Raw genomic sequence first — 17253 nt, forward strand, 5'->3', positions numbered from 1 at the left:
TCCATGCTGTTCCACCCTGATGCTAAGACCATCAGCAGCACGAAGCTGTCAGCCAAACTAAAATCCCTCCACTGCACCGCTGCTGCTGGAACCATGTCGCCATTTGCCGCTGCATGAGTCCGCACTGGACTGAGCTCAGAAATGCAGCCGCCACTGAAGTTGCTGGGTCCCCCACTGGGCCCAAACTTATCTCCCTCTGCCACCACTAAGAACACAATCTCACCTCCCTCCACCACTGCTGGAGAGCACTATCACAACTCCCTCAACCCTCACTGGAACAAACCTTGCCCCCAAAAGTGCTGAATACCTCAATGCTGTCCAAGCTCTCCACAAGAAGGTAAGTAAGGTTAAAGTTCTTTTTAAAAGGCAGACAAAGAAGGATAAACAAAAGTAAAAACAGAAAAAGATCCAGGAGTCCAATCACTGTGCTGCTACTTGGCCACTGTCTTGACCAGAAAGTCATCTCTGGTCATCATCATCATCATAGGGAAAAAGTACTGAGCATTGGGATTTAAGGCAGACAAGTTCCCAGGGACTGATGACCGAAATTCAAGGGTCTTAAAGGAAGTGATCCATTAGCTATAATATTCCAAAATTCCCTGGATGTGGAAAAGGTTCCAATGGATTGGAAAAATGCAAATTTAACCCCTTTATTCAAAAAAGCAAGGGAGACAAAAACTAGAAAACGACAGACCAGTTAGTTTAACATATGTCGGTGGGAAATTGTTCAAATCCATGATTAAAGAAGTAATGACATGGCATTTAGGAAGTCAAAATGGTTTAATGAAAGATAAACCATATTTAATTAATTCACTTGTGTTCTTAGAAGATGTAGCAAGCAGATGGAGGCTAGCAAATTTAAAACAGAAATGTGTAGAAATTACTTTTGTCAAAGGGTTGTGAATTTGTAGAATTCACTACCCCAGAATATAGTGAATGCTGGGATATTCAGTAAATTTAAGGAGGGGGAAGATAGATTTTTAATTAGTACCGGGTTGAAGGGTTATGAAGAGAGCGAGCTGGAAAATGGACTTGATGCTGAATGAGATCAGCCATGATCACATTGAATAATGGAGGGGCTGAATTGCCTCATCCTGCACATATTCCTTACGTTCTACCACAGCACTTATATAGAGATTTCTTTCCACATTCTAACATTGATGGGGATAAATATGGTAACCACACACATAAAACAAAAGAAAATATATCCTAATTAAGTAGATTATATGATATAGGAATTTATAAACAGACACACATGCACATATCTAGTAAGTCATCTTCCCTTAAAAGTTTAATTTGCAGTACACCTACAATATTACAAATTGCGCATGATTCATCAGAAAGAAAAAAAATACAATGTATTAAATGGCCTTTTTCATTTTAATCGTAAATAAATTATGCATAAGTTGTATAATGGTCTGGCTTATAAGCACAATAAAATTTAAGTACCTGAGGTATTGGATAGGAAGTAGGATTAATTGCACCTTCTCGACCAAAATCAATCATTTTTCCACACTTTGGAATGTCGTCAACCCATACACCTTCATACATTTGGCCTTTCTCAAAGAAGAAAAACTTTCCGGTTCCATGTTTCTTTCCATTTTTCCACAAGCCTTCATAGCGATTTTCATTGGCTGAATAAAGACATAACTATTAACTGATATAAAAGTCAGTAATACCTACAAATAACTAATCCACCATTTTGGATCCTGACTATTTTGTTCAGTAAATCTGAATTCTACTGTTGTTTATATGCTTTCATCTCAAACTATTTGAAGTAAACTTCAAATTATAATTATCTTAAGGGTGTTTACCAGTTTCTCAAACTCAATTTTTTAATTTTTTTTGTGTAAAGATAAAAATGTAATTCCCAAAACTAAAAGTAATTCTCTGTGGCATGTAAATCATAAAATCATATTAATATATAGAGATTCTTCCCGAACTGATTGCTTGTATAAAGGATTCAATAGTAAATATATTTAAGATGGTAATCAAAGTATAAATTCTATTTAATCTAATCAGACCACAATCTTGCACAGTGTAAGCATATCCTCCTCACACACATTGGAGAAAGTGAGGACTGCAAATACTGGAGATCAGAGTCAAGAGTGCGATGCTGGAAAAGCACAACCAGTCAAGCAGCATCCAAGAAGCAGGAGAACCGACATTTCGAGCATAAGCCCTTCATCAGGAATGACGCTTGTGGGCCGGGGGGAACTGAGAAATAAATAGGAGAAGGTGATAGGTCAGAGAGGAGGACGCAGCAGATACATGGGAAAGGCGATGGATGGGTCAAGAGGGCGGTGCCAAGTTTGAGGCTTACACATACCAAATCCAGGATAGTCTGCTCTCTACTTGGTTCCCCAACATATTAGGTTAGCACTGCTGCCTCACAGCCCCAGGGGCATGGTTTCGGTTCCAGCCTTGGATGACTGCCTTTATGGAGTTTGTGCTTTCTCCCCATGTCTGCATGAGTTTCCTCTGTGCTCTGGTTTTCTCCCACAATCAAAGATGTGCAGGTTAGGTAGATTGGCCATGGTAAATGTAGGATTATTGGGCTAGGGTGGGGAACTGGGACTGGGTGGGATGCTCTTTAATGGTTCATTGCTGATTCAATGGGCCGAATGGCCTTGTTCTGCACTATGGGATTTCTAAGATATTGTTCCAAAAAGTGAATTCATTCAAATGAACTTTCCCTCGATGTGACCCTTGCCAGTCAATGTGCCTATTAAAATCAACCGTGATTTGTATCTTTCTTACAGTCTCCAGTATTTCCTGATTTATAGTCCTGCAATAGTGCACAATACTGTTTAGTGACCTATGGATTACTCCCTTGCTGTTTTTTATTTCTACTCAAGACTGATTCTATACCTTGACCACCACAGTGCTGATATCATTTCTTACTACAGCTCAGATCCCTCCCTTTACTGACAAAGTTGTACCACCTCCTTTTCTTTCCTGCCTATCCTTTGAAAACATTGAATACTCTTAGATATTCAATTCCCAAACCTGGTCTTCCTTTAACGTCTTGGTTAGTACTGCCAAATCATATCCATTTGTCACAATTAGCACTGTGAGCACATTAATTTTATTCTGGATGCTTCGTGTATTCAGATACAAAGCCTTTGCGTTGTTCTATTATCAGATTTCCATACTCTTGTATGATGTCTTGATATGATATGATGTTTCAAATATTCTGACCCTTTTTTCCCTTTTCTGGTAACCATCAGACTCCCCACTCACCTGCAATCCAGCTCTGTTTGATTTTCTAATTTTCCATGAAACTGAAACAACACCTCTGCCACACTGTGGCAGTTTGGCAGATACCAGTTCAACTCACTATATTATCTCTGAAAATTAAATCTATCCCTTAAATGCAGTGAAACAGAAGTAAATTGAAGTGCAGTAAGCTATGGATGTGCTTTTAACTTTGTTACCTGTATTCCCCTAGACCCCAAACCCAATGAAGCAAATGTAGTCATGAGATCCTCAAGCATTATTGTCAATGGTACATCATTTATTGAATTCCTTCTTGCTAGTCACATTGAATTAAAATTGATTGGAGATTGATGGATGTTTCTGTAAAGCCCAAAGATTATGGGTGAGGCCTTAACTGATGAACTCCAAGCAAGTGAATGGAGTTCAATGAGTCGAGAGTAATGGTGTTGAAAAAGCACAGCCGGTTAGAGAGCATCCAAGGAGCAGGAGAATCGACGTTTAGGGCATCAGTCCTTCATCAGGAATGAGGCTTGTGGGCCAAGGGGGCTGGGAGATAAATGGGAGGGGGTGGTACTGGGGGAAGGTAACTGAGAGTGCTATAAGTAGATGAAGGTGGGGGTGAAGGTGATAGGTCAGAGAGGAGACTGGAGCTGATAGATGGGAAAGAGGATGGACAGGTCAAGAGGGCAATGCCGTGTTGGAAAGTTGGATCTGGAATAAGGTGGGGGGAGGGGAAATGAGGAAATTGGTGAAATCCACATTAGTGACCATTTTATGATAGAATTCAAAATTAAAAAAAACATCCATGGCTAAACAATGAGGTCAAGGACAATATATAGTCAAAAGCTAAGGTATACCATATGGCAAAGGCCAGTGAAAGGCTAGAAGATTGGGAAACTTTCAAACATAAACAAAGGGATACTAAAAAAAAATAAGAAGACGTAAGATAAATTATGAAAGAAAACTACCACAAAATAGCAAAAAGGATAGCAAAAGCTTCTATGGGCATATAAAAGGGAAGAGAGTCACTAAGGTGAATGTTGGTCCCTTGGAAGATGAAAGCGGAGAGTTTATAGTGGGGAACATGGAGATGGCTAAATCAATACTTTGCCTCCGTTTTCATGGTGGAGGACAACAGTATCAATCCTATTGGAACAGGCAAGTCAAAGACAATAGAGAGGGTAGAACGTAGAACAATCAACATTGATAGGGAAAAGGTATTCAGCAAACTATTAAGGTTGAGGGCAGACATGTCCCCCAGGCCCGAGGGCCTACATCCGAGGGTATTAAAGGAAGTGGCACTGGAGATACTGGATCCATTGACTACGATATTCCAAAATTCCCCGGACATGGGAAAGGTTACAGCGAATTGGAAAAATGCTAATGCCTATTCAAAAAGGGAAGGAGGCAAAGTGTGGGAAATTACAGACCAGTTAGTTTCACCTCTATCTTTAGGAAAGTGATATAATCAATTACCCAGGAAGAAATATTTGGAAAGTCACAACACTATCCATCATGGTTTTATGGAGGCAAAATTATGTTTGACTAATTTGTTAGAGTTTTTCAAAGATGTAACAAGGAAAGTAGATAATGGGGGTTTTGAAGTTGTAATATATCTGGACTTCCGGAAGGCATTCAATAAGGTGCCGAACAAAAGGTTAATTCATAAGGTTGTACCATATGGGATTCGTGGTAATTCATTAGCTTGGATAGATGACTGGCTGATGGATAGAAGACAGATTTGCGATCAATTTTTTTTTTCTGGATGGCAAGATCTAACGAGAACAATGCCAGAGGGTTCAGTTCTTGGATTCCAGCTATTTACAATCTACACTGATGGCTTAGATACAAGGTTGGAAGGATCTAATGCCAAATTTCCAGACGACACAAAAATAGGCGGGACAGTAAATTGCAATGAGGAAATAAGAAGCAAATGCTTTCTTTTGTGGGACATTTTAGGACGGGAGGTCAGAGTCTTAGGATAAGGGGTAGCAAATTTAAAACAGAGTTGAGGAGAAACTACTTCTCCCAAAGGGTTGTTGAGTTCGCGACCCGAAAGTGCAATAGCTGCTGGGACAGAGAGTACATTTAAAGGAGAAATTAGACAGATTTTTAATTGGTAATGGATTGAAGGGATATCGGGAGAAGGCAGGAAAATGGGGGTGAGGGCCATATCTGCCATGATCGAATGGCAGAGCAGAATCGATGGGCTGAATGGCCTAATTCTGCTCCGATATCTTATGAACTTATAAGTTGAATAGCAATTTGTCCAATGCTATATTAGAACAGAATTATTAAGCCATTTATCATGTCAGATAGAGACTATATGTATTGCAGATTTTTGTAATAATAGAAGACTCATAACTGTAAGACTTTTTACCAGTCCGTTTCCTTTTTGTTGAAATGTCATTAACCTGAAATAATAGGTGGAACCCACGAATGATGAGAGCATTCGTGAGTTAGTTGAAAAATAGGATGAAATCTTTAGAAATCAGATTCTTGGCATTGAGCAAGAAAAAGTCCATTCTCCAACCAAGTTTGAATGGTCAGATAAGAATATTGCAAGTGAGCAGGGAGAGGGCTATTTGCATGTATTAGCATGGCATTATTACTTTATCTCACCTCATTTAGGATGTGAACATAGGAGGTATGGTTAGCAAGTTTGCAGATGACACCAAAATCGAAGGTATGGTGGACAGTGAAGAAAATTACCTCAGATTACAATGGGATCTTGATCAAATGGGCCAATGGGCCGAGGAGTGGCAGATGGAGTTTAGATAAATGTGGGGTGCTGCATTTTGGAAAAACAAATCCAAGCACGACTTATACACTTAATGGTAAGGTCCTGGGGAGTGTTGCTGAACAAAGAGACCTAGTTCCTTGAAAGTAGAGTTGCAGGTAGATAGGATAGTGAAGAAGGCATTTGAGAAGTTTGCCTTTATTGGTCAGAGTACTGAGTACAGGAGTTGGGAGGTCATGTTGCGGCTGTACAGGACATTGGTTAGGCCAATTTTGGAATACTGCATTCAGTTCTGGTCTCCTTACTAAAGGGAGGATGTTGTGAAACTTGAAAGCATTCAGAAAAGATATACAAGAATGTTGCCAGGGTTCAAGGGTTTGGGTTATAATGAGAGGCTGAATAGGCTGGGGCAATTTTCCATGCAGCGTCAGAGGCTGAGGGGTAACCTTATAGAGGTTTATAAATTCATGACGGGTAATGATAGGGTAAATAGACAAAGTCGTTTCCCCGGAATAAGGGAGTCCAAAGCTAGAGAACATAGGTTTAAGGTAAGAGGGGAAAGATTTAAAAGGGACCAAAGGGGCAACTTCTTCATACAGAGGGTGGTGCATGTATGGAATGAGTTGGCAGAGGAAGTGGTGGTACAATTACAACATTTTAAAGGCATCCGGATAAATTGGACCAAAGAGTCTGTTTCTGTGCTCTGCACTTCTATGACTCTATGAATTTATTTATTTGTGGTTTCCCATTCTCTCATCCAACGGATAGAACAAGACAATGATAATTACTGACAAGAAAGTCAGAGAGATCCCGTCTCCATTTTCAAAAGCAGTTCTAGTCAGTCCTGGATATCAACTCAATCAAATTCAAGGAGTGGAGGCTTTGTCTGGGGCCACTTCTTGGTAAGGAAGTTGGCAAACTCAATTCTGTAGATTGAAGGCAGCATTTTGCGATACAGAGGGAACAATACCATGAAGGGGAACAACAATAAACAAGGGTGGAGGAGACAACAGTGCATTGGAGGACATGGTTACTCTGGGAGTGATAAACACTTGGATTTGCAACGAATTGTCAGCCATGTCTCTTATGTTCCCTGAAGTTTTTTTTCTCAGTTCCCCCTTCCATTCTGTGCACAGTGAATGGAAATTCCTACCTGCATGGATGGACTTAAAAATGGTGCCAGCATCAGGAGATCCCAGTTGTGGCAAGTGCTTCTGCCTTACTGGCAGAGAAGTTAGGATGCGTGGGGCACCATGGAGGTACGACACACAGCTAATGAGGCAGGTTTCAGAGTTTAGCGTAAGAAATCTCACTAGGGTTCACAGAGAAAACCCATGCATGAATCTTAACAATTTCTAGTAAACTTCAGCCCATTAGCACTCTCTGTCTGTCTCTCTCTCTCTCTCTCTCTATACAGATGTTACCAAAACTGTTGAGTATTCTGCATAATTTGATTTTTTTTTTCCAGATTTCCAAAATATTTTAGTTTTAAACTTGCCAACCCTTGCCTAATGTGACAATGTTGTTTTTGCCCATGTCTTCAGTTACTTAGAATATTTATTTTAATAAAAAGCCAAGAAAGGAACCACAGAAAGATAGCCATTCAGTTGAATACATTTATGCCACCTGAAAAAGAGCTTTCCAGCTTAATCTTAGTTTCCAGCTCTCAGGCTGTAACTCTATTGGTCATTGAACTGCATGTCCTCATTCAAATATTTTTTATAATACGAAAAGGGTTTTGCCTATATATTTCTCTATCAGACAGTGAATTCCAGATGACTGCCACCCTCTGGATGTTAATAATTCTCAATTCTCTAAGATCCTTTTTTGAATTACTTGAAATTTATGCCTCTACTTATTGATCTCTGAAGTAAGGGAAATAGTCCATCCTAACCACTCTCTCTAGATCCTTTATAATTGTATTAATGTCAATTAAATTTCCAATCAGCCTTCTCTGTGAAAAAGAAAACCATCTTTATTGCTCTAGCTGTTGTAGTGACTTAAATTGGAAGTACTTCAACATATTGGTTCTTCCTTACCTATTGAAAATTTTCTCAATTATTTATTCTCTACTTCCAAGAGCAGATTTTTAAAAATTCATTTGTGCAACATGGGCATCGCTGGCTGGCCAGCATTGATAGCCCATCCCTATTTGCCCTTGAGAAGGTGGTGGTGAGCTGCCTTCTTGATTCGTTGCAGTCCACTTATTGTGGGTTGACCCACAATGTCAGTCGGGAAGGAATCCCAGGGGTTTGACACAATGACTGTGAAGGAATGGTAGTATATTTCCAAGTCAGGGTAGTGAATGTCTTGGAGGGGAACTTGCAGGTGGTGGTGTTCCCAAATACCTGCTACCCTTGTCCTTCTAGGTGGAAGTGGTCATGCGTTTGGAAGGTATTGTCTAAGGATCCTTGGTGAATTTCTGCAGTGCATCTTGTAGATAGTACACACTGCTGCTACTGAGCACTGGTGGTGGGATTGAATGTTTGTAGATCTGGTGCCAATCAAGCAAGTTGCTTTGTCCTGAATGGTGTCAAGCTTTGAGTGTTGTTGGAGCTGCACCTATCCAGGCAAGTGGGGAGTATTCCAGCACACTTCTGATTTGTGCCTTATAGATGGTGGATAGACTTTGGGGTGTCAAGTGGTGAGTTACTTGCCGCAGTATCCCCAGTATCTGACCTGCTCTTGTAGCCACTATGTTTATGTGGTGAATCCAGTTGAGTTTCTGATCAATGGTAACTCCAAGGATGTTGACAGTGGAAGATTCAGTGATGGTAATACTGTTGAATGTCAAGGGGTGGTAGTTACAGTGTCTCTTATTGGTAATGGTCATTGTCTAGCTTTTCTGTGACACAAATGTTACTTACCACTTGTCAGCCCAATCCTGAATATTGTCCAGATCTTGTTGCATTTGAGCACGGACTGCTTCAGTATCCGAGGAGTTGCGAATGGTGCTGAACACTGCAATCATCAGCAAACGTCCCCACTTCAGACCTTATGACAGAGGGAAGGTCATTGATGAAGCACCTGAAGATTGTTGGGCCTAGGATACTACCCTGAGGAACTTCTGCAGAGGCGTCCTGGAGCTGAGATGACTGACCAACTACAACCACAACCATCTTCCTTTATGCCAGGTATGACTCTAACCAGTGGAGCGTTTGCCCCCTGATACCCATTGATTCCAGTTTTGTTAGGGCTCCTTGATGCCATACTCAGTCAAATGTGGCCTTGATGTCAAGGGCTGTCACTTTCACCTCATCTCTGGAATTCAACTCTTTAGTTCATGTTTGAACCAAGGCTGTAATGAGATCAGGAGCTGAATGACCCCGGCAAAACCTAAACTGTGCGTCACTGAGCAGGTTATTGCTGAGCAGGTGCTGCTTGATAGCACTGGTGATAACCCCTTCCATCACTTTACTGATGATGGAGAGAGACTGATTAGGCGGTAATTGGCCGGGTTGGATGTGTCCTGCTTTTTATATACAGGACATACCTGGGCAATTTTCCACATTGTCAGGTCGATGCCAATGTTGTAACTTTACTGGGAGAGCTTGGCTTGAGGAGCGGCATATTATCAGGGCCCATTACCTTTGCAGTATCCAGTGTCTCCAGCCGTTTCTTGATATCACATGGACATGAATCGAATTGGTTGGAGACTGGTATATGTGATGCTGGGAATCATTGCAGGAGCCCGAAATGGATCATCCACTCGGCACTTCTGACTGAAGATTGTTGCAAATGCATCAGCCTTATCTTTTGCACTGATGTTCTGGGCTCATCCATCATGAAGGATGTGGATATTTGTGGAGCCTCCTCCTCCAGTGAGTTGTTTAATTGTCCACCACCATTCACAACTGGATGTGGAAGGACTGCAGAGCTTAGATCTGATCCATTGGTTGTGGGATTGCTTAGCTTTGTTTATCACTTGCTGTTTATGGCATTTGGTATGCAGGTAATCCTGTTTGGTAGCTTCAAGAGGTTGACACCTCATTTTTAGGTATGCGTGATGCTGCTCCTGACATGCCCTCCTGCACTCTCCATTGAACCAGGGTTGATCCCCTGGCTTGATGGTAATGGTTGAGTGGGGGATATGCCAGGCCATGAGGTTGCAGATTGTGCTAGAGTACAGTTCCACTGCTGTTGCCGGTCCACAGCGCCCCATGGATGCCCATGCTTGAGCTGCAAGATCGATTCAAAGACTACCCCATTTAGCATGGTGATAGTGCCACACAACATTATGGAGTTTATTCTCAATGTGAAGGCAAGCCTTTGTCTCCACAAGGACAGTGCAGTGGTCACTTTTACCTATACTGTAATCATTTGTAATCTTTTGTGAAATTGTTTAGTTTAACACTATTATCAGATGTTTGCCTACTAGTAAATTTCTAGGGACCAGCACCTGTCCAGAAGGCCTGATCCTGATTAACCTGAATGTTTCTAGCACCAGTACTCAGCTCAGCACACAAGTCCCTCAAACTGTCAACTCTAACCCCATCTCAAATATCAGGCCCTATGGCAAAAAAAACCTCAAGTCAATCGAACCAGTTAACTTTTATTTCTCCATAGAGTACAAATCACTCGGGGGAAAAAAAATAATTTTTGCATCTTGCCTAATAAACTTGTTTTATGGTTGTTGAATTCTACATGTTCTTCCTACCGATGACACCTTGGACATTATTGTTTCACAGCAATATGGGGGCAAGACTCATAATTGATTTCGCTCACACATGATCATATGTGGATTGTTGTAGTACATTTTGGGTATGAATTTCTAAAATAGCAGCATATGAACTCACAAAATTCATCAATATTTAATACACAGTATTTGTCTATAGCCATGAAAATCGACCCAACCCCAATGTAAAATGTACCACTGGAGGTCTGTGCATGCAAAGCCAATAGGAACAAGTTATTTGTTACAGATATTCCTAAAATTAAATATCCAGCTTATTGAAATGGTCCTGTCTGACAAAGACAACTGCCTTCTAAATAATTGTTAACTTGAACTTCAGCCTGCATCATCACTGCTTTTTCCTTGACCCTTTTCAAACCATGAGTTGTCAGTCAGGAGGGAGCCATTTCTAACAGTATTTAAAAGGGACACTTAACTGCTCTCAGCTTAAATTCTAAGATATTTTTCAATGCATACAGCAGCTGTACACTTTTCTGACCTCAAATTGCTTTTTGCATCCCACATTTGGGAATCGTGCTGTTGAGTCCAGCATTGAGGAGAAAGTGAGGTCTGCAGATGCTGGAGATCAAAGTTGAAACTTTATTGCTGGAACAGCACAGCAGGTCAGGCAGCATCCAGGGAACAGGAGATTCGACGTTTCGGGCACAGGCCCTTCTTCAGGAATGAGCAGAGAGTGTTCAGCAGGAGAAGATAAAAGGTAGGGAGGAGGGACTTGGAGGAGGGGAGTTGGAAATGTGATAGGTGGAAAGAGGTCAAGGTGAGGGTGATAGGTCGGAGTAGGGTGGAGGCGGAGAGGTCAAGAAGAAGACTGCAGGTCAGGAAGGCGGTGCCGGGCTGGAAGGATCCGGCTGAGACAAGGTGGGGGGAGGGGGGATGAAGAAACTGGTGAAGTCCAAGTTCATCCCCTGCGGTTGGAGGGTTCCCAACCGCAGGGATCCTTCCAGCCCGGCACCGCCTTCCTGACCTGCAGTCTTCTTCTTGACCTCTCCGCCTCCACCCTACTCCGACCTATCACCCTCACCTTGACCTCTTTCCACCTATCACATTTCCAACTCCCCTCCTCCAAGTCCCTCCTCCCTACCTTTTATCTTCTCCTGCTGAACACTCTCTGCTCATTCCTGAAGAAGGGCCTGTGCCCGAAACGTCGAATCTCCTGTTCCCTGGATGCTGCCTGACCTGCTGTGCTGTTCCAGCAATAAAGTTTCAACTGAGTCCAGCATTGGCTAAAGGAATAAGAAAAGCAGCATCAAGCAGAGCAAATTGAAGGAGGCACAAGTACATGAATCTTTACCCTCCCATTGGCACATACAGGCACAGGATCAGCATATTTGCACTCATCTGAGCAGCAATGCACACGAAGGCTACCTTCTCTAAGTTATCTCAGAGCTATGGCACCTCCTGGAGGTTGTGCAACCAAGTGCTACCGTTGCACTCAAGGTCTTTGATGTCTTGAACTTATTTGCTTAATGCTAATAAAGGTAGAGGTAATTGGGTGAGCAATAGACATAATATGAAAAAGTTTGACATCCTATTGGAAAAGGAATAAATTAGAACTAAAAAAACAAATTCAAACTGGATCAGGAATTTAAAACATGAATGACCAAGCTAAGATAAAGTGGAAAGAGAATTTCAAGAAAAAGAAAGACTTGTCTTTATATAGCACTTTTCACAACTTTAGAATTCCAATTCTAAATTTTGGGATTTAGATAATCCCAAAGCTCTCTACAAATAAAAGTACAACTGTGAATACACTTCAAAAGTAATATGCAACTTGTACATAGCAAGGTCCCATTGACCAGTCCGTTTTACCAACATTGACTGAATTATAAATATTGGTAAGGACCAAGAGGAGAAAGACCTTACTTTTCTTTGAGTAGTGTCACATTTACCTAAGAAAGGAGAGGGATCCTTAGTTTAACTGTCATCTGAAAGAAATCACTCGATATTGGGTTGATAATGTAAGGGCACCTGATACTCTTGTCTTTAACATTTACACAAACTGCGATATCCTGTATCTTTAGTTGTTTTTATAAAAAGAATGAGTTCTTTTAATTAATTTCTTTTAATAAAGAAACCACTGGTAGTTGTAGCATGCCATAGATAAAAAAAATCGATTATAGACTGATTGAAATTGAAGATGCCCAAAAAGGATCAGAATAATAACTTCAAAATACTAAGGAAAATATGGAACAGAGTTAAGGAAGTGACAGAGACAACTAAGAAAGAATGCAAGAAAAAAGTTTAAAAGAAAACCAAAGAAACAATGATGCATTTTACAAGCACTGAGTAAAAATGCATTTGAAACTTTAAAAATTCCTGAAGTTTTAAGCAGGGTGATGTAGAAAGGATATTTCCCCAGGCCGGGGACAATCTAGCACCAGGAGACAGAGTCTCAGAATAAGGGGTAAACCATTTAGGACTGATATGAGAAAGAATTTCTTCACACAGAGGACAGTGAATCTTTGGAATTTGTTCTCCCAAAAGGACTATCGAAGATGAATCATTGATACGTGAAAGATGAGAGATCAATAGACTTCTAAATACTGACTGCCTGAAGTAAACAGTTTGTTTGTTTACTCAGGGATTTTTATTAGCCAATCAATACTTCTAATTCTTGATGATTTTACAAGCTTTATTGTTAATACATGTGCTCTGAAGAGTGTTTGTTTACTCAGGGAGTTTTATGGGCAATTCAGAGGCTACCAACTAGTATAATAGAGCTTTTGAGTTCATGAAGTGGATAGTGGGCAATAGGGTGTGAAGATAAGGAAGATGATTAAGTACTGTAGTAGGAAGATTCAACTGATTACTGTATACTGGTAGTCTCAACTCAGAGCTAGGATTGCAAATGGATGGATTCGTCTCACCTCCTGATTTCCATCTCCAACATGAAACTTTGCCCAAAGAATCCATTTGAAAACTCTAATCATTCAATTATCACCTGTTCAAAACAGAGTATATAGTTATGCACATAACCCGCATTTCTGGAAGGTGCTATATGTGCTATAGCAGCAAAAGGAGTTAGGATCAGCATTCTCTGATTTGACCACACACACTATGACTACCAGCAAAGTGATCAATACCATGCATCAAATCTTCATAGAAGTTAACAGTGGCTCATCCAGAGCCACAGCATGTTCCAGTAGTTTATTTGCAGTCATTCCAACATATTCATGATTTGGAGGAGCCTGTGTTGGACTGGGGTATACAAAATTAAAAATCACACAACACCAGATTATAGTCCAACAGGTTTATTTGGAAGCACTAGCTTTCGGAGCATTGCTCCTTCATTAGGTGATTATCAGACACAGAATTTATCGCAAAAGTTTACAATGTGATGCAACTGAAATTATGCATTGAAAAAGACCTGGATTGTTTGTTAAGTCTCTCATCTTTTAGAATGACCACATTGATTTCAGTTCTTTCATATGTAAATCCCAGAACATTCTTAAAGTTACATTCTCAAGTGAACTTTAACAATAGGTACCATGTCAGCCCAAATAATGCATTGAAGGTGTGAAGTGTCCTGTGTGAGGCTGTCTGTGCCTCAATGTTCAGACTGCACTCTCAATCTACACTCTGGATACAGCAGTACAATTACGGGACATTGCAAACAGGCTAGGCGATTGAGCTACACCACATACATGCACACCAAGAACAAGAAACTGCAGAAAACTTGGCATCACCACCAGCAGTAGCCAAGCCCGCCCTAGCACCGCAGGGGAAAAAGTTATCACCACGGGGAAGTCGATTGTCAATTTATCGGACCACACCCTTCAACCGGAAGAGACTGAAGTTCTTAGCATGGCTCTCAATTTCTGCCCCACCACCAAAATGGACCTCATGGGATTTGCAGCAGACATGGAGGTATTCATCAGACGCATGAGACTCCGGGAATTCTTTCAAGATGCCAGCAGTGATCCCAATGAGCCCACCAAGGAACTGGAACAGACATTACAGGGATCCGTAGAGGGGCGACCAAAGAAGGAGTCAAATTGCACCCCACTGGAGGCCCTCTGCCCTGGGCTTGACATGTATGCTCAAGCTGTCAGGAAATATGTAAATGCAAGATTCATCAGCTGCACCCACAAGGTAGAGCAAAACATCACCCGATCACAACGCAACACCATCCATGCTCTCAAAACCAATCACAGCATTGTCATCAAACCAGGAGATAAAGGAGGAGTCATCATCATTCAGAATAGAACAGATTACTGCAAGAACAACCAGGAATGATACAGGCAACACCGGCCAATCCGACCAAAGAGCACACCCGTGAACTAAACACTTTGCTCAGGACTTTGGATCCAGTCCTTCAGAGTTCCCTACACGCCCTCATCCCACGTACTTCTCATGTAGGCGACTTCTACTGCCTTCCAGAGATACACAAAGCCAGTACACTAGGTCGTCCCATTGTATCAGGCAATGGGACCCTGTGTGAGAACCTCTCTGGTTATGTCGAAGCATCTTGAAACCCACTGTAAAGGGGACTCCTAGCATCTGTCGCGACACTACAGATTTCTAACAGAAACTCAGCACCCACAGACCAGTCAAACCGGAACATTCCTTGTCACAATGGACATTTCAGCACTCTACACCAGCATCCCCCACAATAACGCCATCGAGGCAACAGCCTCAGTACTCAACACCAACAACTGCCACTCTCCGAGCACTGTCCGACAACTCATCCGCTTTATCCTCAACCCCAATGTTTTCACCTTTGACAACCAGTTCTTCATCCAGACACACAGAACAGCCATGGGGATCAAATCTGCACCCCAATATGTCAACATTTTCATGCACAGGTTAGAACAAGATTTCTTCTCTACGCAGGACCTGAAACAACTACACAGTGATATCAACGAGTTTCATCCCACCATCAAACTCACCATGGACTACTCCCTAGTACCTGTTTCATTCTTGGAACATGCATGTCCATCAAGGATGGGCACCTCAGCACCTCACTCTACTGCAAACCCACGGATAACCTCATGATGCTACGCTTCTCCAGCTTCCACCCGAAACATATTAACACAGCCACCCCCTACGGACAAGCCCTATGCATACACAGGATCTGTTCAGATAAGGAACGTGACGGGCACTTGGAAGTACTCAAGGATACTCTCATAACTACAGGGTACAATGTCCAACTCATCGACCTCCAGTTCCGACGTGCCACAGCAAGAAACCGTAATGACCTCCTCAGGAGACAGACATGAGCTGCAACCGACAGGGTACTCTTCGTTGTTCAGTACTTCCCAGGAGCCGAAAAACTACGTAATGTTCTTCTCAGCCTGCAACACATTATCAATGAGGATGAGCACCTCACCAAGACCTTCCCCACACCTCCACTTCTCACCTTTAAACAACCACCAAATCTCAAACAGATCATTGTGCACAGCAAACTGCCCGGCTTTCAGGACAACACCATATGACCTTGTCATGGTAGACACTGCAAGACATGTCAGAGTATTGGCACAGATACCACCATTACACATGGGGACACCTCCCACCATGTATGTGGCAGGTACTCATGTGACTCAGCCAACGCTGTCCATCTCATACGCTGCAGGCAAGAATGCCCTGAGGCATGATACATTGGCGAGACCAAGCAGAGGCTCCAGCAACAGGTGAATGGATACTGCGCAACAATCAACAGACAGGAGTGTTCCCTCCCAGTCAGAGAACACTTCAGCGGTCCGGGACATTCGACCTCGGACCTCCGGGTGACACTCCTCCAGAGCGGACTTCAGGACAGGCACCAATGCAAAGTGGCTGAGCAGAGGCTGATAGCAAAGTTTGGTACCCATGGGGGTGGCCTCAACAAGGACCTTGGTTCATGTCACACTCCAGGTGACCCCACCGCACTACACACACACATACACCCTTTCTCATATGCTCACACATATGCTCCCACACAGACCCTCTCACAGACTTATACCCCTTTACACTCACTCTCACACACATACACAGTCTCTCACAGACACTCATACCCCTCCCCCCGCACATGCTCACACACACAAAAAAGTTTGTGGGGTAAATTTGTACTTGCAGAATTACATTTTATTTTGCTTAAAAACTGTATGAATCCATGTAAGATTCTGTAAATCCCTTTCTCAGAAATAGAATCAGTCTGAACATTGAGGCACAGACAGCCTCACACAGGGCACCTCACATGTTCAATGTTATATCTGAGCCGACATGGCACCTATTGTTAAAGTTCATTTGAGAATGTAACTTTAAAAAATTTCTGGGATTTACATATGAAAGAACTGAAAGCAACATGGTCATTCTAAAAGATGAGAGACTTAACAAACAATCCAGGTCTTTTTCAATATATAATTTCAGTTGCATCACACTGTAAACCTTTGCTATAAATTCTATGTTTTACGATCTTATACTCCACGGCTACCTGAAGAAGGAACAGCGCTCCAAAAGCTAGTGCTTCCAAATAAACCTGTTGGTCTATAACCTGGTGTTGTGATATTTTTAAATTTAACATATTCGTGTGTTTATGGTGCAATAAATGCATTGTATTTTCAGGATTAAATCCCTAAAGTCTGCATCTCTATCCACTTTAGTAGATCTAAGATGTGAACTT

General features: G+C 41.8%; 1 protein-coding gene across 2 annotated transcripts in view; it reads right to left on the reverse strand.

The window, feature by feature from the left end:
- Positions 1 to 17253, reverse strand: part of morn3 (MORN repeat containing 3) — an 80670-nt gene that overhangs the window by 27402 nt on the left and 36015 nt on the right. For both annotated transcript variants that reach the window (XR_006315387.2, XM_043715743.2), the window contains one exon: positions 1450 to 1634. Coding sequence is in view for 1 of the 2 variants with exons in the window: in XM_043715743.2 (XP_043571678.1) it covers positions 1450 to 1634 (185 nt within the window). In the remaining variant the exon portion in view is untranslated. The remainder of the gene's footprint in view (positions 1 to 1449; positions 1635 to 17253) is intronic.

The sequence above is a fragment of the Chiloscyllium plagiosum genome, unplaced genomic scaffold (genome assembly GCF_037043375.1).
Source record: "Chiloscyllium plagiosum isolate Xiang-an unplaced genomic scaffold, Cpla_swu_hap1 HiC_scaffold_24, whole genome shotgun sequence".
In the NCBI taxonomy this organism is placed as follows: Eukaryota; Metazoa; Chordata; class Chondrichthyes; order Orectolobiformes; family Hemiscylliidae; genus Chiloscyllium; species Chiloscyllium plagiosum.